The sequence below is a fragment of the Ischnura elegans genome, chromosome 4 (assembly GCF_921293095.1).
Source record: "Ischnura elegans chromosome 4, ioIscEleg1.1, whole genome shotgun sequence".
NCBI classification, from domain to species: Eukaryota; Metazoa; Arthropoda; class Insecta; order Odonata; family Coenagrionidae; genus Ischnura; species Ischnura elegans.
The window spans coordinates 36,267,046-36,289,974 of NC_060249.1; the positions used below are offsets into that span (position 1 = coordinate 36,267,046).

The 22,929-nt window shown below is 43.5% G+C and overlaps 1 protein-coding gene across 1 annotated transcript in view; it reads left to right on the forward strand.

Moving 5' to 3' along the window:
• Positions 1-22,929, forward strand: part of LOC124157277 (delta-like protein B) — a 94,796-nt gene that overhangs the window by 43,803 nt on the left and 28,064 nt on the right. Inside the window, exons 3-4 of the mRNA XM_046531866.1 lie at positions 3,638-3,689; positions 19,653-19,955. Coding sequence (XP_046387822.1) covers positions 3,638-3,689; positions 19,653-19,955 — 355 coding nt within the window. The remainder of the gene's footprint in view (positions 1-3,637; positions 3,690-19,652; positions 19,956-22,929) is intronic.

Consider the following 22,929-nt stretch of genomic DNA (forward strand, 5'->3'; position numbering starts at 1 on the left):
GGACTGAAGGATTATAACAAGTGTCTTTTTATGTCTTAACACATCACTATTTTAGAGAAACCGTGAAGTTGTTGGAAATTGCCTTAACTTTATAGTTGATGGACTAGCCGACACCGTAATTAACCAGGTGACAACACAAACTTCATCCTTGATACTCTTATCCGGCTGTATTTTTCTCAGGCCGTTTTTCATTATCCTTCCTCGTTCGTTGCTCAATTTCTTACTGCTTCAGAATCTGCATTTTTCTTTCTTGTTTTCACCCCTTACCGATTGCTCGTTTCCTATTACTCTTGTCCTTAACAACTCGCAGCACATCTTCCGAGTTATAAAAAAGAACTTCCCCCTCTTATTGAACAACTTTCGTGTCCGCGGTAACTACTACTCAGCGATAAGTGCGAGTGGTTTTCCAATAATTGCTAAGTAGGCATCTGTCATGTTCTCTGTTGCTCTTGAAGATGGGCTGTACCGATACGATTACCCGAGTAATTTTCCCTCTTTTCTTTGTTTTATTTGAGATTTTTATTTGTTGTTTTCCCGGCTTTTCACTGTACCAGCTGATAAATAGATTTACCAATGATAGTCAGAAACGTAAAAGGTACAAAAATGTCAAGAAATCTGTTTCCCTGTTTTCTCTTTGTTCACAAGCTGTTATACGACTGTACATTTTCTTCGAAAGTTTTTTTTTCATCTGAGCATGCATTCATGATCCTTTTTATTTGTCATGCTCCAATATCACTTTCGCTTCCGCCCGCGTACCTACCACATTTATTTCTCTCGTCCATCCTTGTCAGCTGCGTTCCGTCGATTAGCCAGCCGCGGCAAATTCAGAGGCCGCAATTGCCTTCTCAATGTCACGATAGGACTAATGCGTCGACCGCGAAATGATGTCCCATCATGGTTTCACTCAGCGGGAAAAATGTTTCGCGGTATTGGACCCGCGGTTTCGTGGTCGATATGCTATGGATATCGACTGCATGAAAGACATTCAATTTGATTATTTTTGATAATTTATTGAGATAAGTATTACTTAAAACCTAATTTGATGATCATCCGCCGTTAATTATCGGACAGGACCGCTCCTTAATAAATTTACAATTCTTCCTTCAATAATGTTTATATTTTATCGTAATTTGACCGCCATGACATTGTTGTTTTATGGTAACAGAAAAATCGTTCCATCGGCCCTTCCGTGATTCGCGTATTGTCATCCCAAGTATTACCATGAAAAAACCTACCCGCAAGAGCCGGGTCCATCCTCCGTCGTCCTATTCTGTCGGAAAGCCAATAACTATTCTCCTCCGCAATCTTTTCACGTCCTGTGGATTCTTCGCCGTTGTTTTTACTGCGCTCCTTCCCCCGGAAGTGACGATGTGCCTAAACCGGTTGCTTAGCGACTCCATGGAGGACCTCATCCCCAATTTCGTGGGTTTCCTTGTTTCTTCTCTGATGGGGTTGTCCGTCTGCGCTATAGGAAGAAAGGCTCCCCTCCAAATTGCACAGCATATGAACGTGATATTCAGAGCTTATTTTAGGTGAAGTACATATATGTATTTAAATTCGTATATTCGCTACCAATAGAAATTCATTTCACCTAGGTAGATAGATAGTGTCCCTATCTTCCTCTTGTAGGATTAAGCTCTACCGATTCAGGCGTGATATAATGGGAAATTCGACATATTGTAATAAAAAGTTGTTGAAATTTTCCACAATTCTGGAAAAGTGACTACCTTTTAAGAAAAAGGAACTACTTTTTATTTCATTCTTGTAGGATTTTACGAGTAACAACCAACAATCCTCGTTAGCAACTGTACTGCCGCGTTGGCTTGGTAAAAAAGTGAATATCCCTTCTCTCTAAGTTCTCTCAGGATATATGTGAAGTCGGAATGGATTCCTATTATCTTTGCATAGTTGGTTACCGCATTGTTTACTTTTTCTTCGTAAGGTTCAATCTCCTCGACCCGTCTCCAGAACCCCCCTATACCCCAGGAGCAGTTTCTCTTTATGCCTCGGCGCGCGTTTGATAAAGCGATCCCCTGAAGACTGTTGTCGTTGATAAAGGTTCCCAGGCAGGTATCGGGCGATGGGCGAGTTCGGGGTGGTCCAGTGTCGAGAGCTGATCCTCTTCCACCTTCCTACACACTCCTTTTTTGCCTCTGTCTCCAGTCTTTTTGTTCTCCATTCTGAGCGTGGCTTTGCTGTATCCTTTCGAATTAATTACGACGAACTTACTGCACTAACAAGTTTGCTGGGTGTAATGCATGACTTTCCACGGGTTGACAGTCGTTGAGAACCGTGGAAGAAAAAAGTCTTACTATAATTATTCCCTAATTTATAATTTGTTGGCGCTGAAGTGACCTGTCTACTTGGTTCTTGCGTTCAACATCGCTGCGATAAACTCAGAAACGGCTTTGTGATTAATTTAATCTCGTTCCCTATCAACTCATCTGATTTTCAGTGACACTGTCTCCAAGATTAAGGTCATAGGCCTCATGGCTGCCACTTCCGTGGCCCAGTTTACCCAAAACGACCGTTATTACGAAGCTCAGTACAATCGTGAAAGATTCGTGGTAAAATAGTTCATTTCTTGATCATGCGACAATCCTCCTCTTCGAAAGAGATTATTATTATCTTACGTGATTTTCCTTAAAAACTAGGAAGTCCCAGAGGTACGATATGGGTGGTAAAAGGTTGAGTTTAACGAACATCAAAAGAGTGAGTGGAATTCTATTGTGGTAGATATTAAAACGGGTGGGAGAATCCCTTTAAAAGAGGTAGCCAATGAGAACTCTCCCGTGATGGAACTAGCTTGATTGTCTGCGTGTGGCCTTTTCTTGCTCGTTTCCCAAGGAACGAGGCGCAGGCGTGAGATTATTCATCGCGGAATGGGGTTTGGGTAGGTGCCGCTTCCTTCTTCAAAGTCCTCTGTCGGTTGGCATGAGCCCCGCGCGCTGGAGTCCCCTTTATTTCGCTATTTATGCTGGAAGAGTTCCTTGCCGTGAGCAAAAGCGCGGTTCAGGGAGATCCCGCCCGCGTCGTGTGCGTGATGCGACGATGGGAATTTCGTTCTTCGATTCATTACGCAGATTCGATCCACGCGATTCGTATCACTGCCACGAACCGTTCGTTCTCACAACCGCTCATCTGTGAAATGAGCCCCCGTTGGAGCCTCGCGCGCCCGCACCGGATGTATGCGCGATTGTCTAGGAAAAACGTCTTTGGATCAATTATTTTTAAGTGAATCAATTTCCCTCTCACGTCAGGAGGTGTAGTTATACGGTGAAAAGGTTTCTAGGTGTGAATGAAATCATTTTGGAGATATGTTAGTCATAGCACACAATTTTTGTCTAAAAGGTTGATACAGATTGATTTGATGACGTGGTGATTAGTTTTTCTGCCCGTTGAATGTGAAATTTGTAATCGTGGACGTGCATTTTTTTATTATACTTAAATCTAAATTAAAATTATAGTCAGCGAGCATAATTCACAGTGGGTATAAATATAATTTGATATTTTATACCGTGTTTATACATTACATTTTATGTTCATTTTACTTATTACGATTGTTTGTAAACTTATCCTTTTTTCCTAGTTCTGTATTTTTATACTTATTTTTATACTTTCTCTTCTATCTTTGCAGGGAACGTACTCTCTCATCGTGGAGGCTCTCAACGGGTCGGCGTCTGATAATGGTGAGTACATATATTTTTTTTCCTCGGTCATTTCTATTATTTTCCCCGGATAAAGCGATTTACTTAATCCAAGTTTTATGTCCCAACCCTCATATATATATTTTTTTCAAAGGCCACAGCGGTCGGCAAAATCCACTTTGATGCGACCGCATCAGTCTTAGAACCAAGAGCGTCTTTTTTTGTTCCGGGAAGCGTGGCGCTTTTGCGCCTTCGTATGTTTTAATACCCGTGGGACGCGTGGTGACGATTATAACGAGCGAGTGATTCCTTAATTATCGTCTCCCTTTTCCTCCCTCTCCCAACCCCCTCTCGATTGACTGGAGTGGGGGGAGGTCCCAATGGGGGAATCCCTACGCGTATATCTACGACGTGGAACCGTATCCGCGCGCTCCTGTCGCGCGTCATTTTTTTTAACCCCCCAACCCCGCTGTTTTCTCTCAGCCCCAGTATAACAGAGGTCCGTCTTCCGCCTCCCCTCTACTTCTGCATGTGTCGCCCGAACACCTTGTGTCCCCTCCCCCCCCCTTGCCCCTGACCACAACTTCCACCCGACGCCTTTCTACCTCCTTGGTTACCGTTTTCCTCAGGCATATGTGTCCAAAGGAAGTAATGTCTATAGGAGTGTAAATGGAAACCAACATCGATGGATTTTTCCATTGACTGCGAAGATTAATGTAAATATATGGCGGATCAATAATTTAATCGATCAATTAATAATCGATCGGTCAAATTAAAATGCGAACTCCTACGGAAAATTGCAACAATCTTGGCAAGTATTTGGTAATTGGTGTCCATCGAATATCAAATACTGTCAAGTGTGTGGTAATATCGATGTATAGGCGATGGTAGTCAGCTATCGGGGATTATATATAATGAAAAATCGAAAAGAAATGAAATCGATAAGTTTCCAAAATTGTTGGGCATCGAAAATAGTTTACCGCGGGATATCACCTTTCATTGATTACCATCCCCCTAGTAGGAATTCATATATATTCGATCACGGCCATTCGATACTGGTATTCATCGAGTCGATGCTAAAACACCCGTGAAAAAGCCGTAGCAAGAGGGACTGCCGGCAGTCATGCGGGCGATTCTTTCTGGTTGTCAACGCGCTTCTCCGGAGGAAAGCAACCCCTTTCTCACCTTTCCCTCGACTCATACACACTTCTGTGTGTGCCGCCTTCTCTCCCGCCCCCTTACCTGCCGATGATCTTTTGCCTTTGTTAGCTGGAAAGAAATTCCAAGCACACCTCTTCAAGGGTGCAGCCGTCATAAAAACCCTTTTTTTCTTTCTTCACCAACGAAAATCCCCGAGGAACATACGGCAGGCATGCTTTTGAGGAATTACCTGTGCTCTTGGAGTTTTATCCCTGGCGTACGTTTCCAGGTATCATTCACCACCGCCTACTTAGCAGTCATTAGTCACGTAGGTTTTTCCGAAACGGGTTTTGTGGATAGGCACGAAATATATTTTTCAAAGCATTTCTTTGTTGTCAAATGCAACTGCGTTACTCGTCATATTGGATTGCTTTCCTCGTTTCACTTACTTTGACATTCAAAAATTCATTTTTCATTTCACTTGTGTTCATTGCTGGCCTACTACTACGAATTTCAAGCACTGTCCACCATCAACTAATGATAAATTTACAATATTTAATAAAAATTCGGTCTTTTTTATATCCTGTCTCATCTTACAGTGTGAACTCTGTGCAGCCATTGCTTCCCTGATACCTAACTCGTTCTAAGTTTTTCAGAATTTCCGCTCTGGTGACATAGTGAATTCTAATCCCCCCTACATCCTAAGTTTCTATTTCTTAGGCCGGGACTTCCTTCCCGTACCTTGGCGTCAACTCTCCGCCTACCCACTCCCATCCTTCGCGTCCCCTTTCCCGAGGGGCAGCCCTTGCATTTGCCATGTGCTTAGCAGCTGGCCCCAGGAACACGACCTGAGATAGGCTGGCCTACCTCTGAAACTTCCTCCTTCACACCGTTATACGAATCTTCTTCTTGTGTGCCTCAATTCTTCTTCCCAGCCTTCAAAACACATGTCCTTCAACATTAGCGAGTCATCTAACTTGTATTTCCTTTCTGCATTGCTCAGCTCCGATTCGCCTCGATATTTTTTTAAATTGAGTCTTAATGTATTTAATTTGTGCCCTCGCGTAGCTCAAACTGAATGTGGTGGATGGAAAATATTACCTATGATCGTGGAGACATTTTCTCATTTCATACTTTGTTTCATTGACTTTAGTTATTATTATTACATTCCATTCATTCACACTGTCTATATCGTGATTTTTAATTATTGACAGACCTTACGTTACCCTCCTTAATTGCTTAGGTTTTTTAGTTCAAACTCGGGTCCGGTGTAAAAATCAAATTCCATATAAAATAATACAATGGCAATGTATTTCTTCACTTTATTTACTTTTGTTTCATTCATGTAAATGGGTAATGTTGTGCACCTGCTCTTACGAGCATCGTAACACGAACTGAACTCACCTACGGGTCTATTTTTTTTTGATCGACTCCACCGTGTCCCATCTTGGCGCCAGCCCTTTAAAGAAAAAAAATCGCTTCCTCTCGATGAAAATATAGCCTCACCCTTTGCATCTCCGTTTCAATGCCTTCCTTCCTCCTCCTTCCCTCTCCCGCCTCGTCTTTCACTTCCTGCAACGAAAATCCGAGAGATGCAACACTTTCTTTCACCACTTTTACGACGCCAAGACACGCACCCTTCCCCCGACCGAGTTAAAGTTTACACTTGATATATTATACCGCCCTTAAAAACCTCACGGGAAGGGAGGGCCCTGACTCCCTTCCCCTTTGAAAGCTGTCGTAACTCTCAGGGCGTTATTTCTCCTAGCCGTACTCCCCGTGCCCCATACCGCCAGCGAACCTCAAGTGATCAAGGTTTTCTCGTATTTTTACGCCCAAACCTTACGAAGTGCGTAAAGCTTTATCGACTTCAGCATGTAAATACGAGGCAGTGGGGAATGAGCGAAGAACCCTTTAGGGTTAACCGATTGTTGGTATGTAAGAAGTGTCTCATGCTTACCCCAAATTTAATGCCTTCGTCAGTGGTTCATGGTTTCATCCAGAGGAGATGAAATAATTATTTTTTTTCGCTGTCGAGAGGAGAGGAAGATACATAATTCTATTTACGTTCATGACAAGTGGATATAAATTTTTTTTCGTGTTTTGTCGCATTAATAAATGTTTCCTTACGCTAATTTTATATTTTAGCTTCCCTTTGAGTTTTGTTGCATATATATATAAAATAAATAAATTGTTAAGTATACATTTGGACAATTTTTTTATATATGCCGCTTGTCATTTTTATTGTTTTTCAAGAAACTTCTAAAATTAAGTTGTCAAGGCAATAGACTTTAAACTCTGTTATATATCACCCGAGCCGACATAAATGGTCTCGGTCAATCGATGCATCGAACGATCTTCGTGTTCCGCTCCGTCCTTCCGGGACTATATGTCTTGTTCCTTTCGCGCGCTCCCGTTTGGACCAGTATCTTCGTACTTGCGGGGGCGGGGAGTGGCTGTCCAAACGCTTGCGTGGGGCGATGGATGAAATGGTTAGGGTTCCTCCTCAATCGTGTGCTTCTCTTCCACCCCTTCGTTGTTTTTCTCGGGGTTGGCGGGGCTCGAGTCGGCGGGTGGGTTCGAGAGAGGGTTGAAGTTAAAAAAGTGGCGTTAGGGGGTTGTGTGCGGATGATGGGGTAGGGAAAAAAAAGAGGCCAAGAAGTTCCTGGAGACGTCTGACGGAGTTGTGGGAAGGATGGCTTTCTGCGTTGTGCGGTGGGTGGGTGTATTTCGATTGGATTTTTTTGTTAATGGAGGGGAAGGAAGGCTGTTCCGAAAGGATCTGTTTGTTGCCAGGTGAAGCCTCCGTGCGGTTGCCCAAGTGATCCTTATCGTTGTATCCCAAGTCTTCTAGATCACTCCTCTGAGCCTTCTCCGTTGTGTCCGTGTTTTTACTGCCAACTGCTTCTTAAGTTGCCGAAGTTTCCAGCGGCACTTTAGTTTACCTAACCATCCAATAGCTTTGGTTTTATTGTCCGTTTTCACGTCTACTTTTATTTCTGATTTCATAGAAACCACGATGAACAAGGCAGCCTTTCCTCCACTACCAAAAATCACTTTGAGCAAAGTTTCTGAATAAGGAAATGTTCGCTATCTTGGAAAATCTTTTTGCCCTAATCAATTGACTGTACGTCTCTCTGCCTCTATTTTCTTCTCCTTCGAAGTTTTCCGCGCATATTAAATCGTGATTTCTCGATTCTCCGGCCACGCCCTCTTTGTAACGGATTTCGGGAAGATGGGATTACGGCGCTCGCATTTAAATTTTTTTCTCCGGAAGGGGTCAATGGTGCGTTACCGCTTAATGTCTCAAGCTATCCGCAATTTCGAACGAAAAAAAGAGAAGTTTCCCCGCCTAATGCTCCGTCCTATTCCGGTTTCCAATCTTCGAGTCTGCATTTTTCCGTCAGCGTGGCGGAACCGTTGATGTTTTTCGCCGGGGAGGTCGGAATATAAATTGCCCGTGGAACTGAAATGGCCGACTCTTCAGGAAGTAGGCAGTTGCAGCGAAACGTTAAGAACCACCATTTTCAATTTTCATCCTTGCACCGAGCAATGGTTGATGGGCTAAGCGATGCGTCTATTTTTTTTACTGGACCCATAATCTTCATTCGTTGCTGTTTCGTATTTCTTAGTAATTTTGACTGATTTTACTTTAATTTGGGAATGTCGGGATGCTGATTTGAACATTTTAGGTATTTTAAAAAATGTTCAATATTCATCGTGCCTTATAGAATTATCGATTAGAAAATGTCTGCAATATTTCTCGATTTCAAATCCCGTTCTAACTATAAGAAAAATTCTAAGAGTAAAAAAAATGGGGTGGTTATAATTATTGCATTAAATATTGTGGAAATATGTGTGAATTGTTATCCTTAAACGTATTTAACCTCGTAGTGGTATGAGTATGATGGAATATATATTATGGGAATTGTTTGAAATGAGGGAAAATGAGATTGCGGGTGTGGTGTTTTTTAAAAATTCCTTGCTCGACCCTTTACTCAGGAAAAAAAAATGGCCGTACCCATCGCCTTCCCGGGTGCATTCATGGAGAAGGAACTGCCGCGGACTAGGAGTCAATTTTTTTTGTGAGGGATCGAGGACGATGTAGCCACCTTAGTGGCAGGGTCCCTCTACCCAGCCACCCGCACTTTATCCCTCAACCCGATCTGCCAGCGATTCTGCCGCCCCATCTCCTCCCACAACAACCCGCCATACCTTTCCGTCTTCACCGACCCAAACGTTCCCATGCACTCCCTTAGCCCCAGTTCCGCCAAAATGCTTGCTTTCTTGCATCCAACCCACCCCTATCTTGTCTACCCTTTCCCTCAGCTTCCTCAGGGTACTCTTTCCCGCCCACCGCCCCCGCTTCCCCTGACTAAGAAGTCGGAAACCCACGAGTTTCTACACCCACTATTTTTTTCTACCACGAATTCTATGACTTGTTCCCCCATTCTCGAAAATCGTGCACTCTGAACTCCACCCACGTACCTTCATCATCATCAAACCCTTCTCCGTCTCCGTGTGCACTTTTTTCTATCCTCACCGTTTTTCGGATGTGGTATTTCCCTTTAAACCTGATTTTTAGGGTTTACCGTTTCAAAAGGAAAGGCTGTTCATATTATGATGCCGTAATGGTTAGCACACGAGTCTATTCTCGTTGGCGTGTTTCGAAAAATTACAGCGGTGCCCTATGTTCATTTTCATTCTTCAAATTCTTTTCCTTAAACCTTTTCAATGACTTATTTGGGTTGAGTAATAGAATGTTTTGGAAATACTTCCTCAATCAGTGCTGCGGTGCAAATCTATGGCCTCTCTTTTGGTATTTATTTAGTGTAAATTTTTTTACAATTATGTGGGAAATAACCTCGTTTACGTTCTTAATTGTCAATGAAGAAGTAGTAAATGCTACTTTATCGTGTAGGTTACGGAAAGAAGGAAGGTGATTTCATCCAGAGAAGGAGAAATGGAACTGAATTATGAAGTATAATACTATCTTGCTGGTGCACCTTAACTCGTGGAATAACTGTTTTTTCTAACGTAATTGGTGGCCTGCGTATTCTTTCATACTTATTAAATTTCAAAACCATGTATTTGAGTTAATTTTAAAACGGCCGAGGTTGAAATAGTGGGCACGCATGGAGCAATTAAAGTATTCGCCACAAAATTATAGCTGCACCCTACAATATTGCCGATTATCGGTAGAATCTGAAATCAATGCCTGTCATGCGAAAATTCCTGGTCTCCTTAAATCTTTCATTGTACGAGAATAGTTCCGAAAATGTCAATATCTCACCGTGCAAATTATGGGAAATGGTAACACCTCTTTTTATGGAAAAGTGTAGGTTTCGACAATTGGCCTTTTTGTTTTCTTCCCCGAAAATGGAAGGGATGGGCCTGCGGTTGCTCTTGTGGTTTGCTCCGGTGTCTTCAAAGTGAAGCGATAATTAGCGACCCCTCCAAGTGCAAGGATTCCGACCGGGGTGGGACAAGGCGCGGGCCAGGTTTAATTGTGGGGCCCTTACGTGTTTAAAAGCGGCCGTTTTTCCGAAGGGGGTTTTAACAAGTCTCGCTCCGTTGGCGCCTTCATTATTATCATCATGCGGGAACGGGTCTTTCTCTCAAAGACATGACTGTTGTCTCCATCTATCTTCTTCGACTTTTGTGCCTCCCGAACCTCGGGATGAACCTCTCGGATGTGGTGTGTTGCCGCCTGTCCCTTTACCTAGTCCCTAGGTCGAGCATGGTGAAGTGTGGGCTCTTTGTTTTCTGCTACAATATGCCATGTAATAATACCGTACTATATGCAATATAATTCGACGGTTCTCTTCGAATAAAACCCAGCATTGACTATATTGACTTTGACAAGCCTACTCAATAAAACTAAATTTCAGTGAAAAGTGTAATATTACATTCTGAAATTAATATCTACATATGGAACACTATTCTCGAGAAGCACTGGAGACGAGAAATCGTTAAAACGTAACCGAAATAATGATAGTAATTCTGAGTGCTCTCATTTAATTCAATACTTCTTCCCCTGAGTAAGTCCTTTTCCGCAATTTATTTTACCCTCCTATCTCACCATGATAATTGGTTTAATTCGAAGCCTACGTATTGAGACACGGCCACTATCTCCCGAGTTCATTTAAGGAGGCGCCAATCCCTTGTCGAGACTGAAAAAATTCCATTAAAACGTGTTCAACGCAAGGGCTGGCAAGTCCAAGGGGCTCAAAGTATTAGGGTTTAAAGCTTTCCGTTTTGGAGGGCCAGAGAAAATTATGTAATGATACGGTCCTTTGTGGCGAATGGGTCATCGCTTTTGCCAAGCGCCACTCTTCTCTCCTTTCACGAATTGGGCCCGTTTCCCCTTACCGTTGGATGACTGGGGACGGACTGGGCGCCCTGTAAGCGGCCCGTAATTAAGAGTCACCCGTTCAAAAAATAAATCACCGTGATTTCTATCCCATGCCATTGAAGAGGTGCGCCCACCTAGCGATTCTATCGTCCTGGGCGCGAGAAAAATGTACGAGACTGATTAGTCTGGAAAGATCTAGAGCTCGAATGTTGGATTTTATTGTTAACTTGATAAATTGGTGATTTTTACTTGGCTAATAAAGCAACCAACTTTTTGTTCCGCAAAAGTTTTAATTTTATGCCGTTATTTGGTTTGAACTCGGTTTATAATATTTCCTCAGTCTTCACTCCAAGGTATCCAAGAGCATTGATAAATGTATCATTTCGTTTTCGCCTGCTCGGGAGTAGGAAAGAAAGATTCTGTAGAGAGTGCTTCTAAGATGGGCGGAGAGACAAAAGCATCTTTGTCTTCCGCACCGATAAAGTTGGCTTCCCAAGTGGACGGGTTGTTGTGGTCCTAGCAAAAAAAGCGCGGGCAATTTATGTCGGCTAAATTTTATTGTTGCTCGCTCCAAGTCGTACTCCCGTTTCTTTCATCGTGTACATTTTTTTCGGACACCATGGTATACTCCGTCGTCTAAGGCCTCCTTCCTCGTCGTCCTTCGTCTTTTTTACTCAATATACTTGGCTCTCTAGTTTTTTATATATTTTGAGTAGAGTGGGAAAGTGGCTTTCTGATTTGGTTTCCCTACATTCCATTAGCTTCGTCCCGCGCGAATCCATTCTTAGTTCTCATTCCTTTTCCAGAATTTCTCTTTCATTCTTTTTCGATCGCTTACTTAATTTTTTATAGTTTAACTCGCCCGTCGTCCCTGAGTTTTGGTTATTTTTTGTACTACCGACGCCATTCAGCGAAATTCTGCGTGGCCTCGCGCCTTTATTTGCCAGACGACAGTATCCTTGGCCTTCTCATTCTTTTTGTCTCCAACACCTATTTCCTATTCCTTTCCATTTTTACTTAAAACATGTTCTCAATGTGTTGATATCTTCCACTGGCGTTCTATCCTAAACGATTTGATGTTTAATGGGTCATGTTTCAAGAAATACCTTTGCCACAATTAAGCTTGGACCTCTCGAAATGATATAATGAGAGATAATGAAAACTTCTATGTGACTTTAAGATTGGAATTGACGGGTTAAAGACCCCGCATTGTTTTGCTTTTCCCTGTAACTAATCTTCATCCTCGGCTCTCTCGACCTGAGTGCATTCGTGGTCTCTTCGTAATTATCCTCACAACCTCGGCAGAGTTTTCTATCCGTCCTTATTTAATTCCCCCGACGGTTTCCCAAATAATAACACTTCATAAAACCTCTCTTACCCCGGGTCCTCCCTATATTTCAAGGGACCCCCGCCACAACCTCCCATCCACCGCAGTTCCCTCCCGTAATGATCAGTTTAGTATAGTCTTTTCATATCCATCAATCTATTCTCTCTCTCTCTTTTCTACCCTCCATGGTCGCAACAATTTCAACCCGAAGTTTTTATTATCCTTCCTTCCTTCCTCATCCACTTGGTCTATTCCTTTTCGGGAGTCTGTGGGAGGAGGGATAGCACGTGGGAAGGATTCCCTTCACGAAGCCAACCCACCCACTCCGTTCCCTACCGCAATCGCCTCTACCTGACCTCTAATATCCACCCTCGGCAATTATGAGTGACCCTCGGCCTCTTCAGAGGTCCTCCTACCAATCGGGTGTAGTCTAGTGTGCGTGAGCGAGGGTGGGAATTAAAGTGGGTCTCCGGAGAAGGCGGCTTCAGACTTGGTTTTGTTGGGAGGGCGGTCGGAACGTGTGTAATGGCATGGGCTAGACGGGCCATGGGGAGGCGGAGGGGAGGCGTGGGTGACCACCCATATATACAACAGAGCGGCCGAGTAGATTCGTGATGAATATTCCTGGTTTTCCCGTAGAGTAGTTTCATGAAGGCCGTCTTACGACACTGTACGCGCAACCCCTGAAGCAAGGATATACAAAAGAGTGCCACGCTAGAACTTCCAGTATTGTTTTTATTAACTCGGTGGCCGTATTAAAAATAATTTATCCCCATTTCCAAGAATTTCGTTAGTCACTGACTTGAAGTGTAATAAAAACTGTCCGTTTCACTAAAAACAAAGCCATAGTATTAACAGTAAATTTCTTATGAATCATTGTCAGTGTTGAAATTGAAAATATGACTCCGTATTTCTCACAGATTTTTGTGTTTTTGGAAATTGTTCGCTCATTGTGTTTTGTACTTATTATCTCGTATGCATTTTATCTCCTCCCTCATATCTCATTAATTGAAGTTTCCAAGTCAAGCAACACTGTAATTACACGCTGTTGACTGACATATTATTTCCATGAAAACTACTCCTCTTTCCCGACAGACAGAGCGTTAAGCGTATTATACTGACATATGAGGCGTAGCGAGTGTCTTGGAGAGGCAATCATCGGTACGTTCTTTCTGTCGGTATGAATGCCGTGAAGCTACTAACTGCCCCCGCAGGTACACTCCTTAGGTCTTTTGAGGTCCTCGTCCTCCTTTTCGAGAGCGTCTCCTATATGGAGGAAGGAATGGGGGAGAGAGCCAATGTTGTAGAGGTCCTTCCGAAAAGGGGTTTGACACATGATGGGACATCAGTAAAATGCACACAAGGGAGATACCGGGACGTGGAGAATCGCCTCCCTTGGAAACGCTTTATTACTCGCCCGTCAGATTCTTCCTTCAAGACGGCCTCCTTCCCATATCCCCTCTGACTTTGTCAAGGCACTCGTCAAAAGATATGGAGGACCAAGCGCTACGCGTGTTACACCCTGTCTTTGTCCTCCGCGGGAGTCGCTTTTCCTTTTGGGCTCCGTGATTGTTCCTGAGTGGGGCAATTAGGTGCAGGTTGTTGGGAGAGGCGCTTGTCTCTTTTATGGCGATATTCTTTCGACGATCATGCCTTTAACGACAAAGTCAAGAAGTCCTCATCCCTGCGGGGGGACACCGGTATCTTTCGTACGACTCGACGGGAGGTCAGTGCCTCCCGCCGGGGTTATTTTGCCCTCTGTCGACGCGTTCTCTCTCTTTCTTTCTGTTGAAATCAAGGGATTGAGTTTATGCCGCTTCTGTTCAGGGTTCCTTGCTACCTGTGTCCCCAAAAATTCTTGCTTCCTTTCCAGTCAGCGTTGCATGAATAGCTCTTAAGTTCACTGATGAGTCCAACTGCTTTCTATTTAAAGTTGAGTATTGACTACCGTTACCTATTGAGTATCCCTTAGCGTTTTAGAAGCACTCTCAGCGGAAATGTACAACCCTAAGGTCGTGTTGCTGCAAGACGTGGCCGAAGTTTTTGGAATCATCTTCTTACGCGCTCTACCTTTATTATATTCCCCGGAACGCATTCCTCAGTAATGTGCGGCTGATACTTTTCGGAGAGCGTTGGAAAAATTATCTGGATCACATTCCGCAACAATACGGTCGTATTTCTGTTGGAGGAACGAAAAAAAAATGCGGACCTCGCTGTTGCCTGTTGTTGCCAATACCGAAAACTTTTTAAGTAGGGCTCCCGCCCCGCCTAATGCAATCAGTTGGCATGTTACGACTTGGCGAAGTTTTCAAGACAAATGCTTCCGCAGAAATTAAGCAATTTACTTGTTAGGGGCCGAGTGTAAAGAATAAGCACTACTTGCGCGATCCATAATGTGTGTGGAGCGTCGTTTTCTAAGGGCTACCCCTCCGCGCCGCGTAATCACCCCCTTGGAGAGGACTCGTTCCGCCGTTTTCACCCGGGAACGTCGCTTTTAAGCTTCTTCTTCTAGGAACTCCGTCATTTCGCTGACTTTCCAGAAGCTCCTCCGAATGGATGGAGAGGTTCTCCGTGTATATTGAGAGGTCTCAAGTCTCCTTCAGAATGGTAGAAAAGAAGGGGGAGAAAGCGAGACAAAGGACCGAGTCGCTGAGGAAGCAAAAATTTTTCGGTAGCCCACTCACGAAAAAAAAGGTTTTTGTTCAGTTTTAATGGGAATGCTTCTTTTCGGGGAGGGACTTCCTTTAGGCGATTTTCCACCGGTCATTTGTCAATTTGTTTTACTTCGCCTCCCGTGCGACTTCCCAGCCCGCAGGGGAGTTATAACTGGGTGAAGTTCACAGGAAAGGTTTTAACTCACCAGGGTCGTCTTCAAGGTAGCGTGCGTGTATATAAGAAGGGCGTGTGTGTTAGATAAGCTGCCGTGAATTAGCGTAGGAGAGAGCGGAAATACAGGTAGAGTTTGGGTAGGAACATGGAACTTCCTCGAATTTCGAAAGAGCGTGGAAAAAATGTTCTTGTATTTTTTTTGTTACGGTCCTCGGGAGTTATGGGGCTACCTTAACGAGGGGTTGATGGACAGCTTGTAGTGATGGGGACAGCGGGTGTAAAAAGCCCCGAGGATGACTCTTGCCTCTGCGGGGAGATATCTCGACATTTGACGGCTCTTGGTAAATGACTCTTTTTCACTTCTCCTTCGCTTGTCCTCCCGCCCAACCATACACCCTCAAGTCCCTTTTATTCTATTCGGTTCCGTAGGAATAAAGGTTAGCGGGTTTTCTGCGGATTTTTTTCCGGAAAGCTATCTGTTCCAGAGATTATCACCCCATCAACGACGGGTCGGACAGGAAAATGGGTGGGAAAATGCTGTCCTCCCGCTTGTTCTTTACTTTGTGTCCCTTCTCAGTCTTGCAATCCTTGACCTGATCGTTAATCGATTTTTTATGACTGGCTTCTTGTTTCTCGTATGTTCTACCGCTCGAGTGACTGCCCTGAATACTTACCTTCTCCGCTTGTTTTTTTTAGATCATCTCAGTTCTCACAGAACGTGTGCTGCATAGTATCACGTATGTCTGATTAATTGATTTCCTATTGCTTCAGGTGCGGTAGTTAATATTTTTATCGTGTGAGACTTTAAAACCACGATTATTTAAGTAATTAAGCTCAAGGTTATGAAGACAGTAGTTTAGAAATAGAGTTGGTAGGGGATCTAAATAATTACCGATTGCTATTAGGTGGATTATAGGTTGTTTAACGCATTGGTTGGAATAGAAGATGGTAGTGATTCCTCAAATAAATTTTTCGCCAATGATCATAATATTTATAGCATCGATTTAATTTTGCCACTTTAAAAATATTTTTCGACCTACTTGAAACCATGGGAATGAACACAATCGCTCAACAATTTTAAGTATGTTATTGTCTATTTATTTAGTAATCCAAAACGTGGAATGCAATGTGCATAATTTAGAAGTGCATAGTGTGAAAGTGTAATTTACCGATAAAATATGGGAGAGCGTTTGTCATCATATCCTGGGCAGAAAAAAATGAGATGAGAATTTTTAAAGATGAACTTTTGAAGCCCTCCCCCGAGGACGTCAACGAGGTTTGAGATATCGCCCGTTTGGGTCTCGTTGCCTTAAAGAGTAACCCCTTCATTTCACATGCGTTAATATAACCCGGGCTATGAGCCTTCACCCTCCGCCGTCTCCCCGAGAGAAGCAAGGTTGACTAATGAGCTCAATTAAAGTACGAGTTGGGAAATGGGGGTGGGGGGAAGCTTGTTGCGTTTAACCGGTGTGGGGTGGGGTGTGAGACAGGACTGGCCGCTCTTTGATGTGTGTTGCATCGGAGGACCTCATGTGAAGCGGAATGAGCGAGGCGACGATGAAAATGAGAAAAAAAAATTCAGAGGGCCGGGAACGAGTACCTGTGGTATCTACCAGAATCGTTTTTTGAGTTTTGAGTATGAAAGGATGTTGAAGGAAAAACGCTGGGGTGATTAATGTAAACGTAAAATATAAGTTAAGGGCACAAATTAGGGTGAAATTGAGGTGGTCTAGTATGATGAGATTTATCAAATAGTGCAGTAAATACCCTTCATAATGACCCTCACGGATGGCACAACCTTCATGGAGACATAGTTAACAACTGGAGTCTACTTTAATCAGGTCGGAAATGATCGTGTAGTGTATTCACTGTTTCTATCATTTTTATAAATTACATAATTGTTGAGCGACGCCGAAAATAGTTATTGGGTATGTTTCTTTGCATTCAATGGGCTTCTGCGTTATTCCACATGGAGCACTCATTGATCTTCTTTTAACCCTTTATAACCCAATGTTGCTTCTAAGGAACATCAAAAATGTTTAAACGTTCAGTTCTATGTAGGTTATATCTAAACTAAATATTATTTTGCGGTGTAAATTTTAATGACGAAATATTTAGCTGCCAGGATAATTATCATTGAGCGTTCATATCATAAGTTTTCAAAATTAAAAAATCTTGAAATTTGATTTCTCCCAGAAACAGCTCTGGGTTAGAAAGGGTTAACGCATGTCTTAGCCTACTCGGTTGCCTAAAGTTTCATCTCTGCGTTGTATATACATTTCTGAGTCATCACCTCCCCAGACCTCCTCTGCTCCCATAGTGCTGGGGCACTGAGTTTTTGGATGTGGGAGATGAATCGTTTGTTATGAGGGGGGATGGTGGAAGGAGTCAGCTTCCCGAGGAAGAAAATGGCTGCGGGTTGAAGAACTGGATTGGGCTCTCCCTCCCACTCCTCCCCAAGTTACGGGCTCTCTTCTCCAGCCGCCGTGGATAGTATGCCCTGGGGCCCCGTTCCTCACTTTTATTTTCTTAAAAATCCCCTCTGGGGAGGCTAATGGCGTCTCTCTCTCTCTCACTCGCCCAAAGCATCTTCGCCGGAGGGAGGATCACCTCGGGGCCTTGTATAATCAGCCCCGCAGGCTCGATTGCGAAGCGAAGGAAAAGTTGTGGGTGAGCTGGAAGAGGAGATGTTCCTCCAATCAACTCGAGAGTGTTTTGATCCCGTGAAGGTCGTCTTCAGACATATGACGGCCGTCTAGGGATCTTTCCTCGATTTAGTAGGTGTACGATTTTCGTTCCGCTAGGTCCCATCGACCAATCGCGAATTTTGTACGCGCCAACATGCAGTTTGTTTGGCTTTCAAAAGAGGATAAAAATACATAAACATGAAAAAATTGTCTTTCTAAGCCTTGTCCCTTTATGATAATTTAGGTCGAAGTTTCACGATATTGTTCATAACTTTCCATTTCCTCTTTGTTGTTGTCACATATAAAGTTACTTACCATCAATTTCAGTCGCCTGAAAGTCACATTGCTTATAACAGCTTGGGACAATAGTGCTTCAATTCCACCTATCCTATAATTTATAGTAAGCTTATGTACCCTGAATTTTAAGGATAATGTTTGCATCCCTTGCCTTTTTCTCTCCTTGCTCTTGAATTGGCTCCTTTTTTTGCCAAAACTTACCGGAAAACTTTCCAGCAATGGCTAAATTGGTTAGGGATAGTTTTTGTGGCTGATTCTTTTCAATACTTCATTCGGGATAGTCAACCGCTCATCTGTAAGAGCCTCGCCTGCATGCCACGGCAGGCATTTTGTGACTCAGAAACGAAGAAAAAAGCTGGAGTTAAAAACGCACCTTTTTGTTTCAAAAACCATTATAATTGCTTCTCTGCCTGCTGTGAAACTGCTTGTGGGGCAAAAAACTATGGAATTGGGAAATTGCTTTACCTTTCGCTTCTGCTGCCGTGGACGGCAAAGGGGGCATAAAATTTTTCGAGGAGAGAACTATGGCTTCTTCTGGGACACGTAAAAACTCTCTCGAAACGGAAAATTGGAATGTATTGCGCGATAAAAGTAAGCCGAAATGTTTTTCGGGAGCGGCCCCTGTTGTGGCACACTTGTTATTATTGTGATTAGACCCCTCCGTAAATAAGCCCCCGCTCGTTACTCTACTGTCTCAGATCGACTTTCTTGAAGTCTTCCGTGGAAGGGCCCGTTCGGGATCGGATAATTACATTCCCACGGCTCCTCTCCCCACAGCGCCTTATTTTCTCCATCTTTCCTAGTTTTTTCATCCTCATCGTTTTCACCTCTAATGCGTTTCGTTATACTATTATCACGAGCAGTCGTTACGGCATTATTCTTATCTAATAATGCACTTTGGGATCCCTCGAAACCTTTACTTCCAAGAGAGAGCAGCCAGGACAATTGCTCAACCGTCTCTGATCGTTAAAGAGTTCTTAACGTACCAGTAATCTGAAATGGCCATCAGTTCTCAGAAGACTCCTCTATTGGAATGATAATATATTTCCAATTCATATAAGAAATCATTTGCATTCGTTCCTGTGTGAATCACTCCTTTCCTTGACGTTTGTAGTTTTTATTTCTCGCTCTCACCCGTGTTAAATCATATTGGTCATTTTTTCGCTCTCCCCGTGACTTTTTCGTCTCAAATTTAATACCATGAGTAGGTAACTCCTTGCAGACCGGATGCGTTCGCTTTTAATGCTGTGCGGAGACTTCAACGCTCGCTCGTAGCGTTCTGTCTCGTAAATTGAATTCCGTCCCTATCTGCTGTTTCCTCTCCTGCTGGAAGGCCACGTCTCCCTAAACGTTTCTTTTTCTTCTTGCAGATACCAACCAGACGGTGTTGGCGCGGCTGACAACCCAGGGTCATCTGGAGGTTGGTGCGGCGTGGTCGCGCGTCGACGCCAGGTCCCTCGGCGAGGCGATGACTCTGCCATCCGGGGACGTGGTCATCGGGGGTAAGGCGAGTCTTCGCTTCGGAGCCCGCGTGACGTGCAGCGCGCACTACTACGGGCCTGGGTGTGCCAACCTTTGTCGTTCCCGCGACGACAGATTCGGCCACTACACCTGCTCCGCGGCCGGGGACCGGGTTTGCCACCCCGGGTGGGAAGGAGACTACTGCGATACTCGTGAGTATTTAATAAATTCATTCTTTATTTAAACCTGCATGTTACTCTGCCAGCCACTCCCAGAATATCTGGCACGGTGTGAATTTTCACAGCATGTATTACGAAACACTTGACGTTATTTTTGATGCCAATAAATGAATTTGGTTTAAAATAGGCAGCAACTCTCAGCAAGGAATAGCATTCATTCTATTGTAAAAGTTAAAAACATGGGCACCTCGTACATTTTGCGACTAAAGATTGCGGAAACATTATACCATCAGTTAGCATTACTCGGTATATCATTATGTAATTAATTAACAAAGGAAAAAAACCAAAGAAATGCATCCTGAGGAATGACCAGGTTTTGATTCGCGGTGCGTCGTGTAGTCTTCTATCTTTTGCAGGCAGAGATTGATGTCTCTATTACGATTGTCTCGTAAAGGGGGCGTATTGGAAAACGTCACAGCTTCACGCTCAATTGTCTGCGCTTCTCGCGAGTGTTGTTTCCATATTTTTTCGAGTGTCAGTGAAAGTGTGCTCCTTCATACTTCAAGGAAAACGAGTCTTCCTAGCGGGGAATGGGACGTTATGGGCGAACATCACCGCGATGAGAGTTGCTAACTGCTTCAGCCAACACTCGAGAGAGACTTTTTGTTCCTCGACAGTGTGATGTTTTCGTGGCGTAACTTCTTAAAAGGTAGCTATACATTTTTAGGCATACGCGGCGGCACCGCCCTTTCTGTTTTTAATTTTTAGAATGCCTTTAAAAGGAACGCGTGTGCGTTCTCTTTGCTCATCCCATGACTCGTGTCGAGGACAATCCATGTTGTGCTTTAGTAGGCTAATCGAGACAAGTGACGAACGAGTTGCGACGGTGTTGCGATGTCTCCTTCATTTTCCCGACTTTAAATTCCTCTTTGCGGACCGGGAAACAATCTGATTTCATCCATTGTAGCAGTCTACCTCTCCCTCAACCAGGTCAGAGGAATGAATAGTAATGACTCATTCATGTTTGAAAAGAATATGGGAAGGTTTAGGAGGAGAGGCTCCTTACGAAAGCGTCTTGGTGTATAAATCTCGCGGATGTACTCTGGCAAATACTCAAGATATTTCACCAAATTCCGGACATAACAACAATCATGACCCACTATACAATAATAATTTAAATTTGCATGAATTATTAATGCGGGTTTTGTTAAAGTGGGGATTTTCTAAGAGGCAGATGTCATCCATGGGTGATATTTTTTTTATAAAAAGTAAGAAAAATTCTTTTTGACGTATATCCAAGCCGTTTTGTGATGGCTATATTACCTGCCTTACCCTCTCGGTATTTACTCTCACATCACTAAGCAAGTCACAGAGGCGCATGGCCACTTTACCCTTCTTCAGTTATCCTCCTGACTTCGCCGCATTTCATTTTTTTCTCATTCCTTCACGTCGTTCCACTTTTCCGCCCGTATAAAGTACCTCCTTTGCCTGTATCCACTCCTGAATAGTCTCCTGTGCGCGCCGCCACTCCTTTTCACGTAGCCACACGCTTCTCATTCCATTTTCCTCTCGTTTTCACCCCTTTCTCCCATCTCAATTTCCCGGCATTCGCTTCGCCACAGCGCATTGCTCCATCCCCTCCTCCCCCGCGTGGCCTCACCCAAACTGCCCGGCCAGTATTTCACTGTCTCCCCGGTTCAAGGTTAAGAGAGGGGGCCCGCCTTCGTGACACCGAATTCTAACCAATCCGTGACATGGTTTTACAAGTTTTTTGAATGTGTTTCCGACTTTGCTCACAATTTTTCCACCGCGAGTTCCTCACCAATTCACGGAGGATAGGCCGTAAAACAAGAGAAGTCATCTCTCCCCCTTTTCTCGTTCTCATAACTCCTTCGTGAAGTTCTCCACCGAGAACGTATTTTTTATTGGGATTTTAAAGGAGACTTTGTCTTTGTCTTGCGGGAGTAAATTCCTTCTCAACAGCTTCGGGCGGTAGAAGTAGTAACGTGGAGGATGCCTTCTAGAGTTCGAACCCGTTTCCTCAGTGTTCTTTTTTTTCTCCTGCTCTGGTCTCGCTCTCGACAAATTCACTTTGGCATCCTTGGAGAATCAGTTGAACAGGCCTTTTCATGCCGCGTTAGCCTCGTTCACCCCATCATTCACATTTTACCACTCTGGGAAAAGGTGTAGTGAGAGAGATAACAGCCTTCTCGTGATACCGAAGCGAACTCCTCCACGAAATTCGATCCACTTGAATTTTTACCTTGGGAGCTTATCCCGCCTCTGGATCGGCATGGGCATTTATCAAGTATTCCTTACTTGTTAATCAATCAAGCCATCTTTAGCCAGTTCGGTGAAACGGATCTACAAACCCCTTTTATGCGAAATGAAATTGTATAACTCCTCTGCATTGTAAATTTTACCATCTTCCACTTGTATTATAAGGGTATTAAATTTCATAGACGTTTTAATTTTTATTCAATTAATATTGGTAAAATTATTTCTCAATTACTCATGGAAATGTTGTTCAAGTGGCCGTCAAAAATAATGATATCGTTTGCCTGTCGATAGTTGTATTTTTCCTAAACTTTTCGTCCTATCGAAGTTGATGAAAATTATACTTTTATGCCGAGTTCTCAACCACTCCTTCCCACTTTCGGAAATGGGACAAATACATTTAGGGAGCAACCGGTCATTTTTCTCACCGTCGTAAAAGTTTTCGAGAAGTGGAGCTTTTGAGGCGAGAGAGTTTATTTTTTTGTATCCAAACAGTCAGGAGGCTCCCATTCTTTTTTATCCCACTTATAATTACCATTACGGTTCTCTTTTATCTGTTTTCACATAAACACGTTCCGGCACAATGTCTTCTCTCCTACAGTTTTTGTCTTTCCCCCCACTCTTATTTTTCTCTTCGTGCGTGCCGCTAGAAATTTCACCCCCCACATTCACCCCTCCTCGCAGTAAAGAACCCTTTCCCGACTCTTCTCCTCCTTCCTAAGGGTCCCTC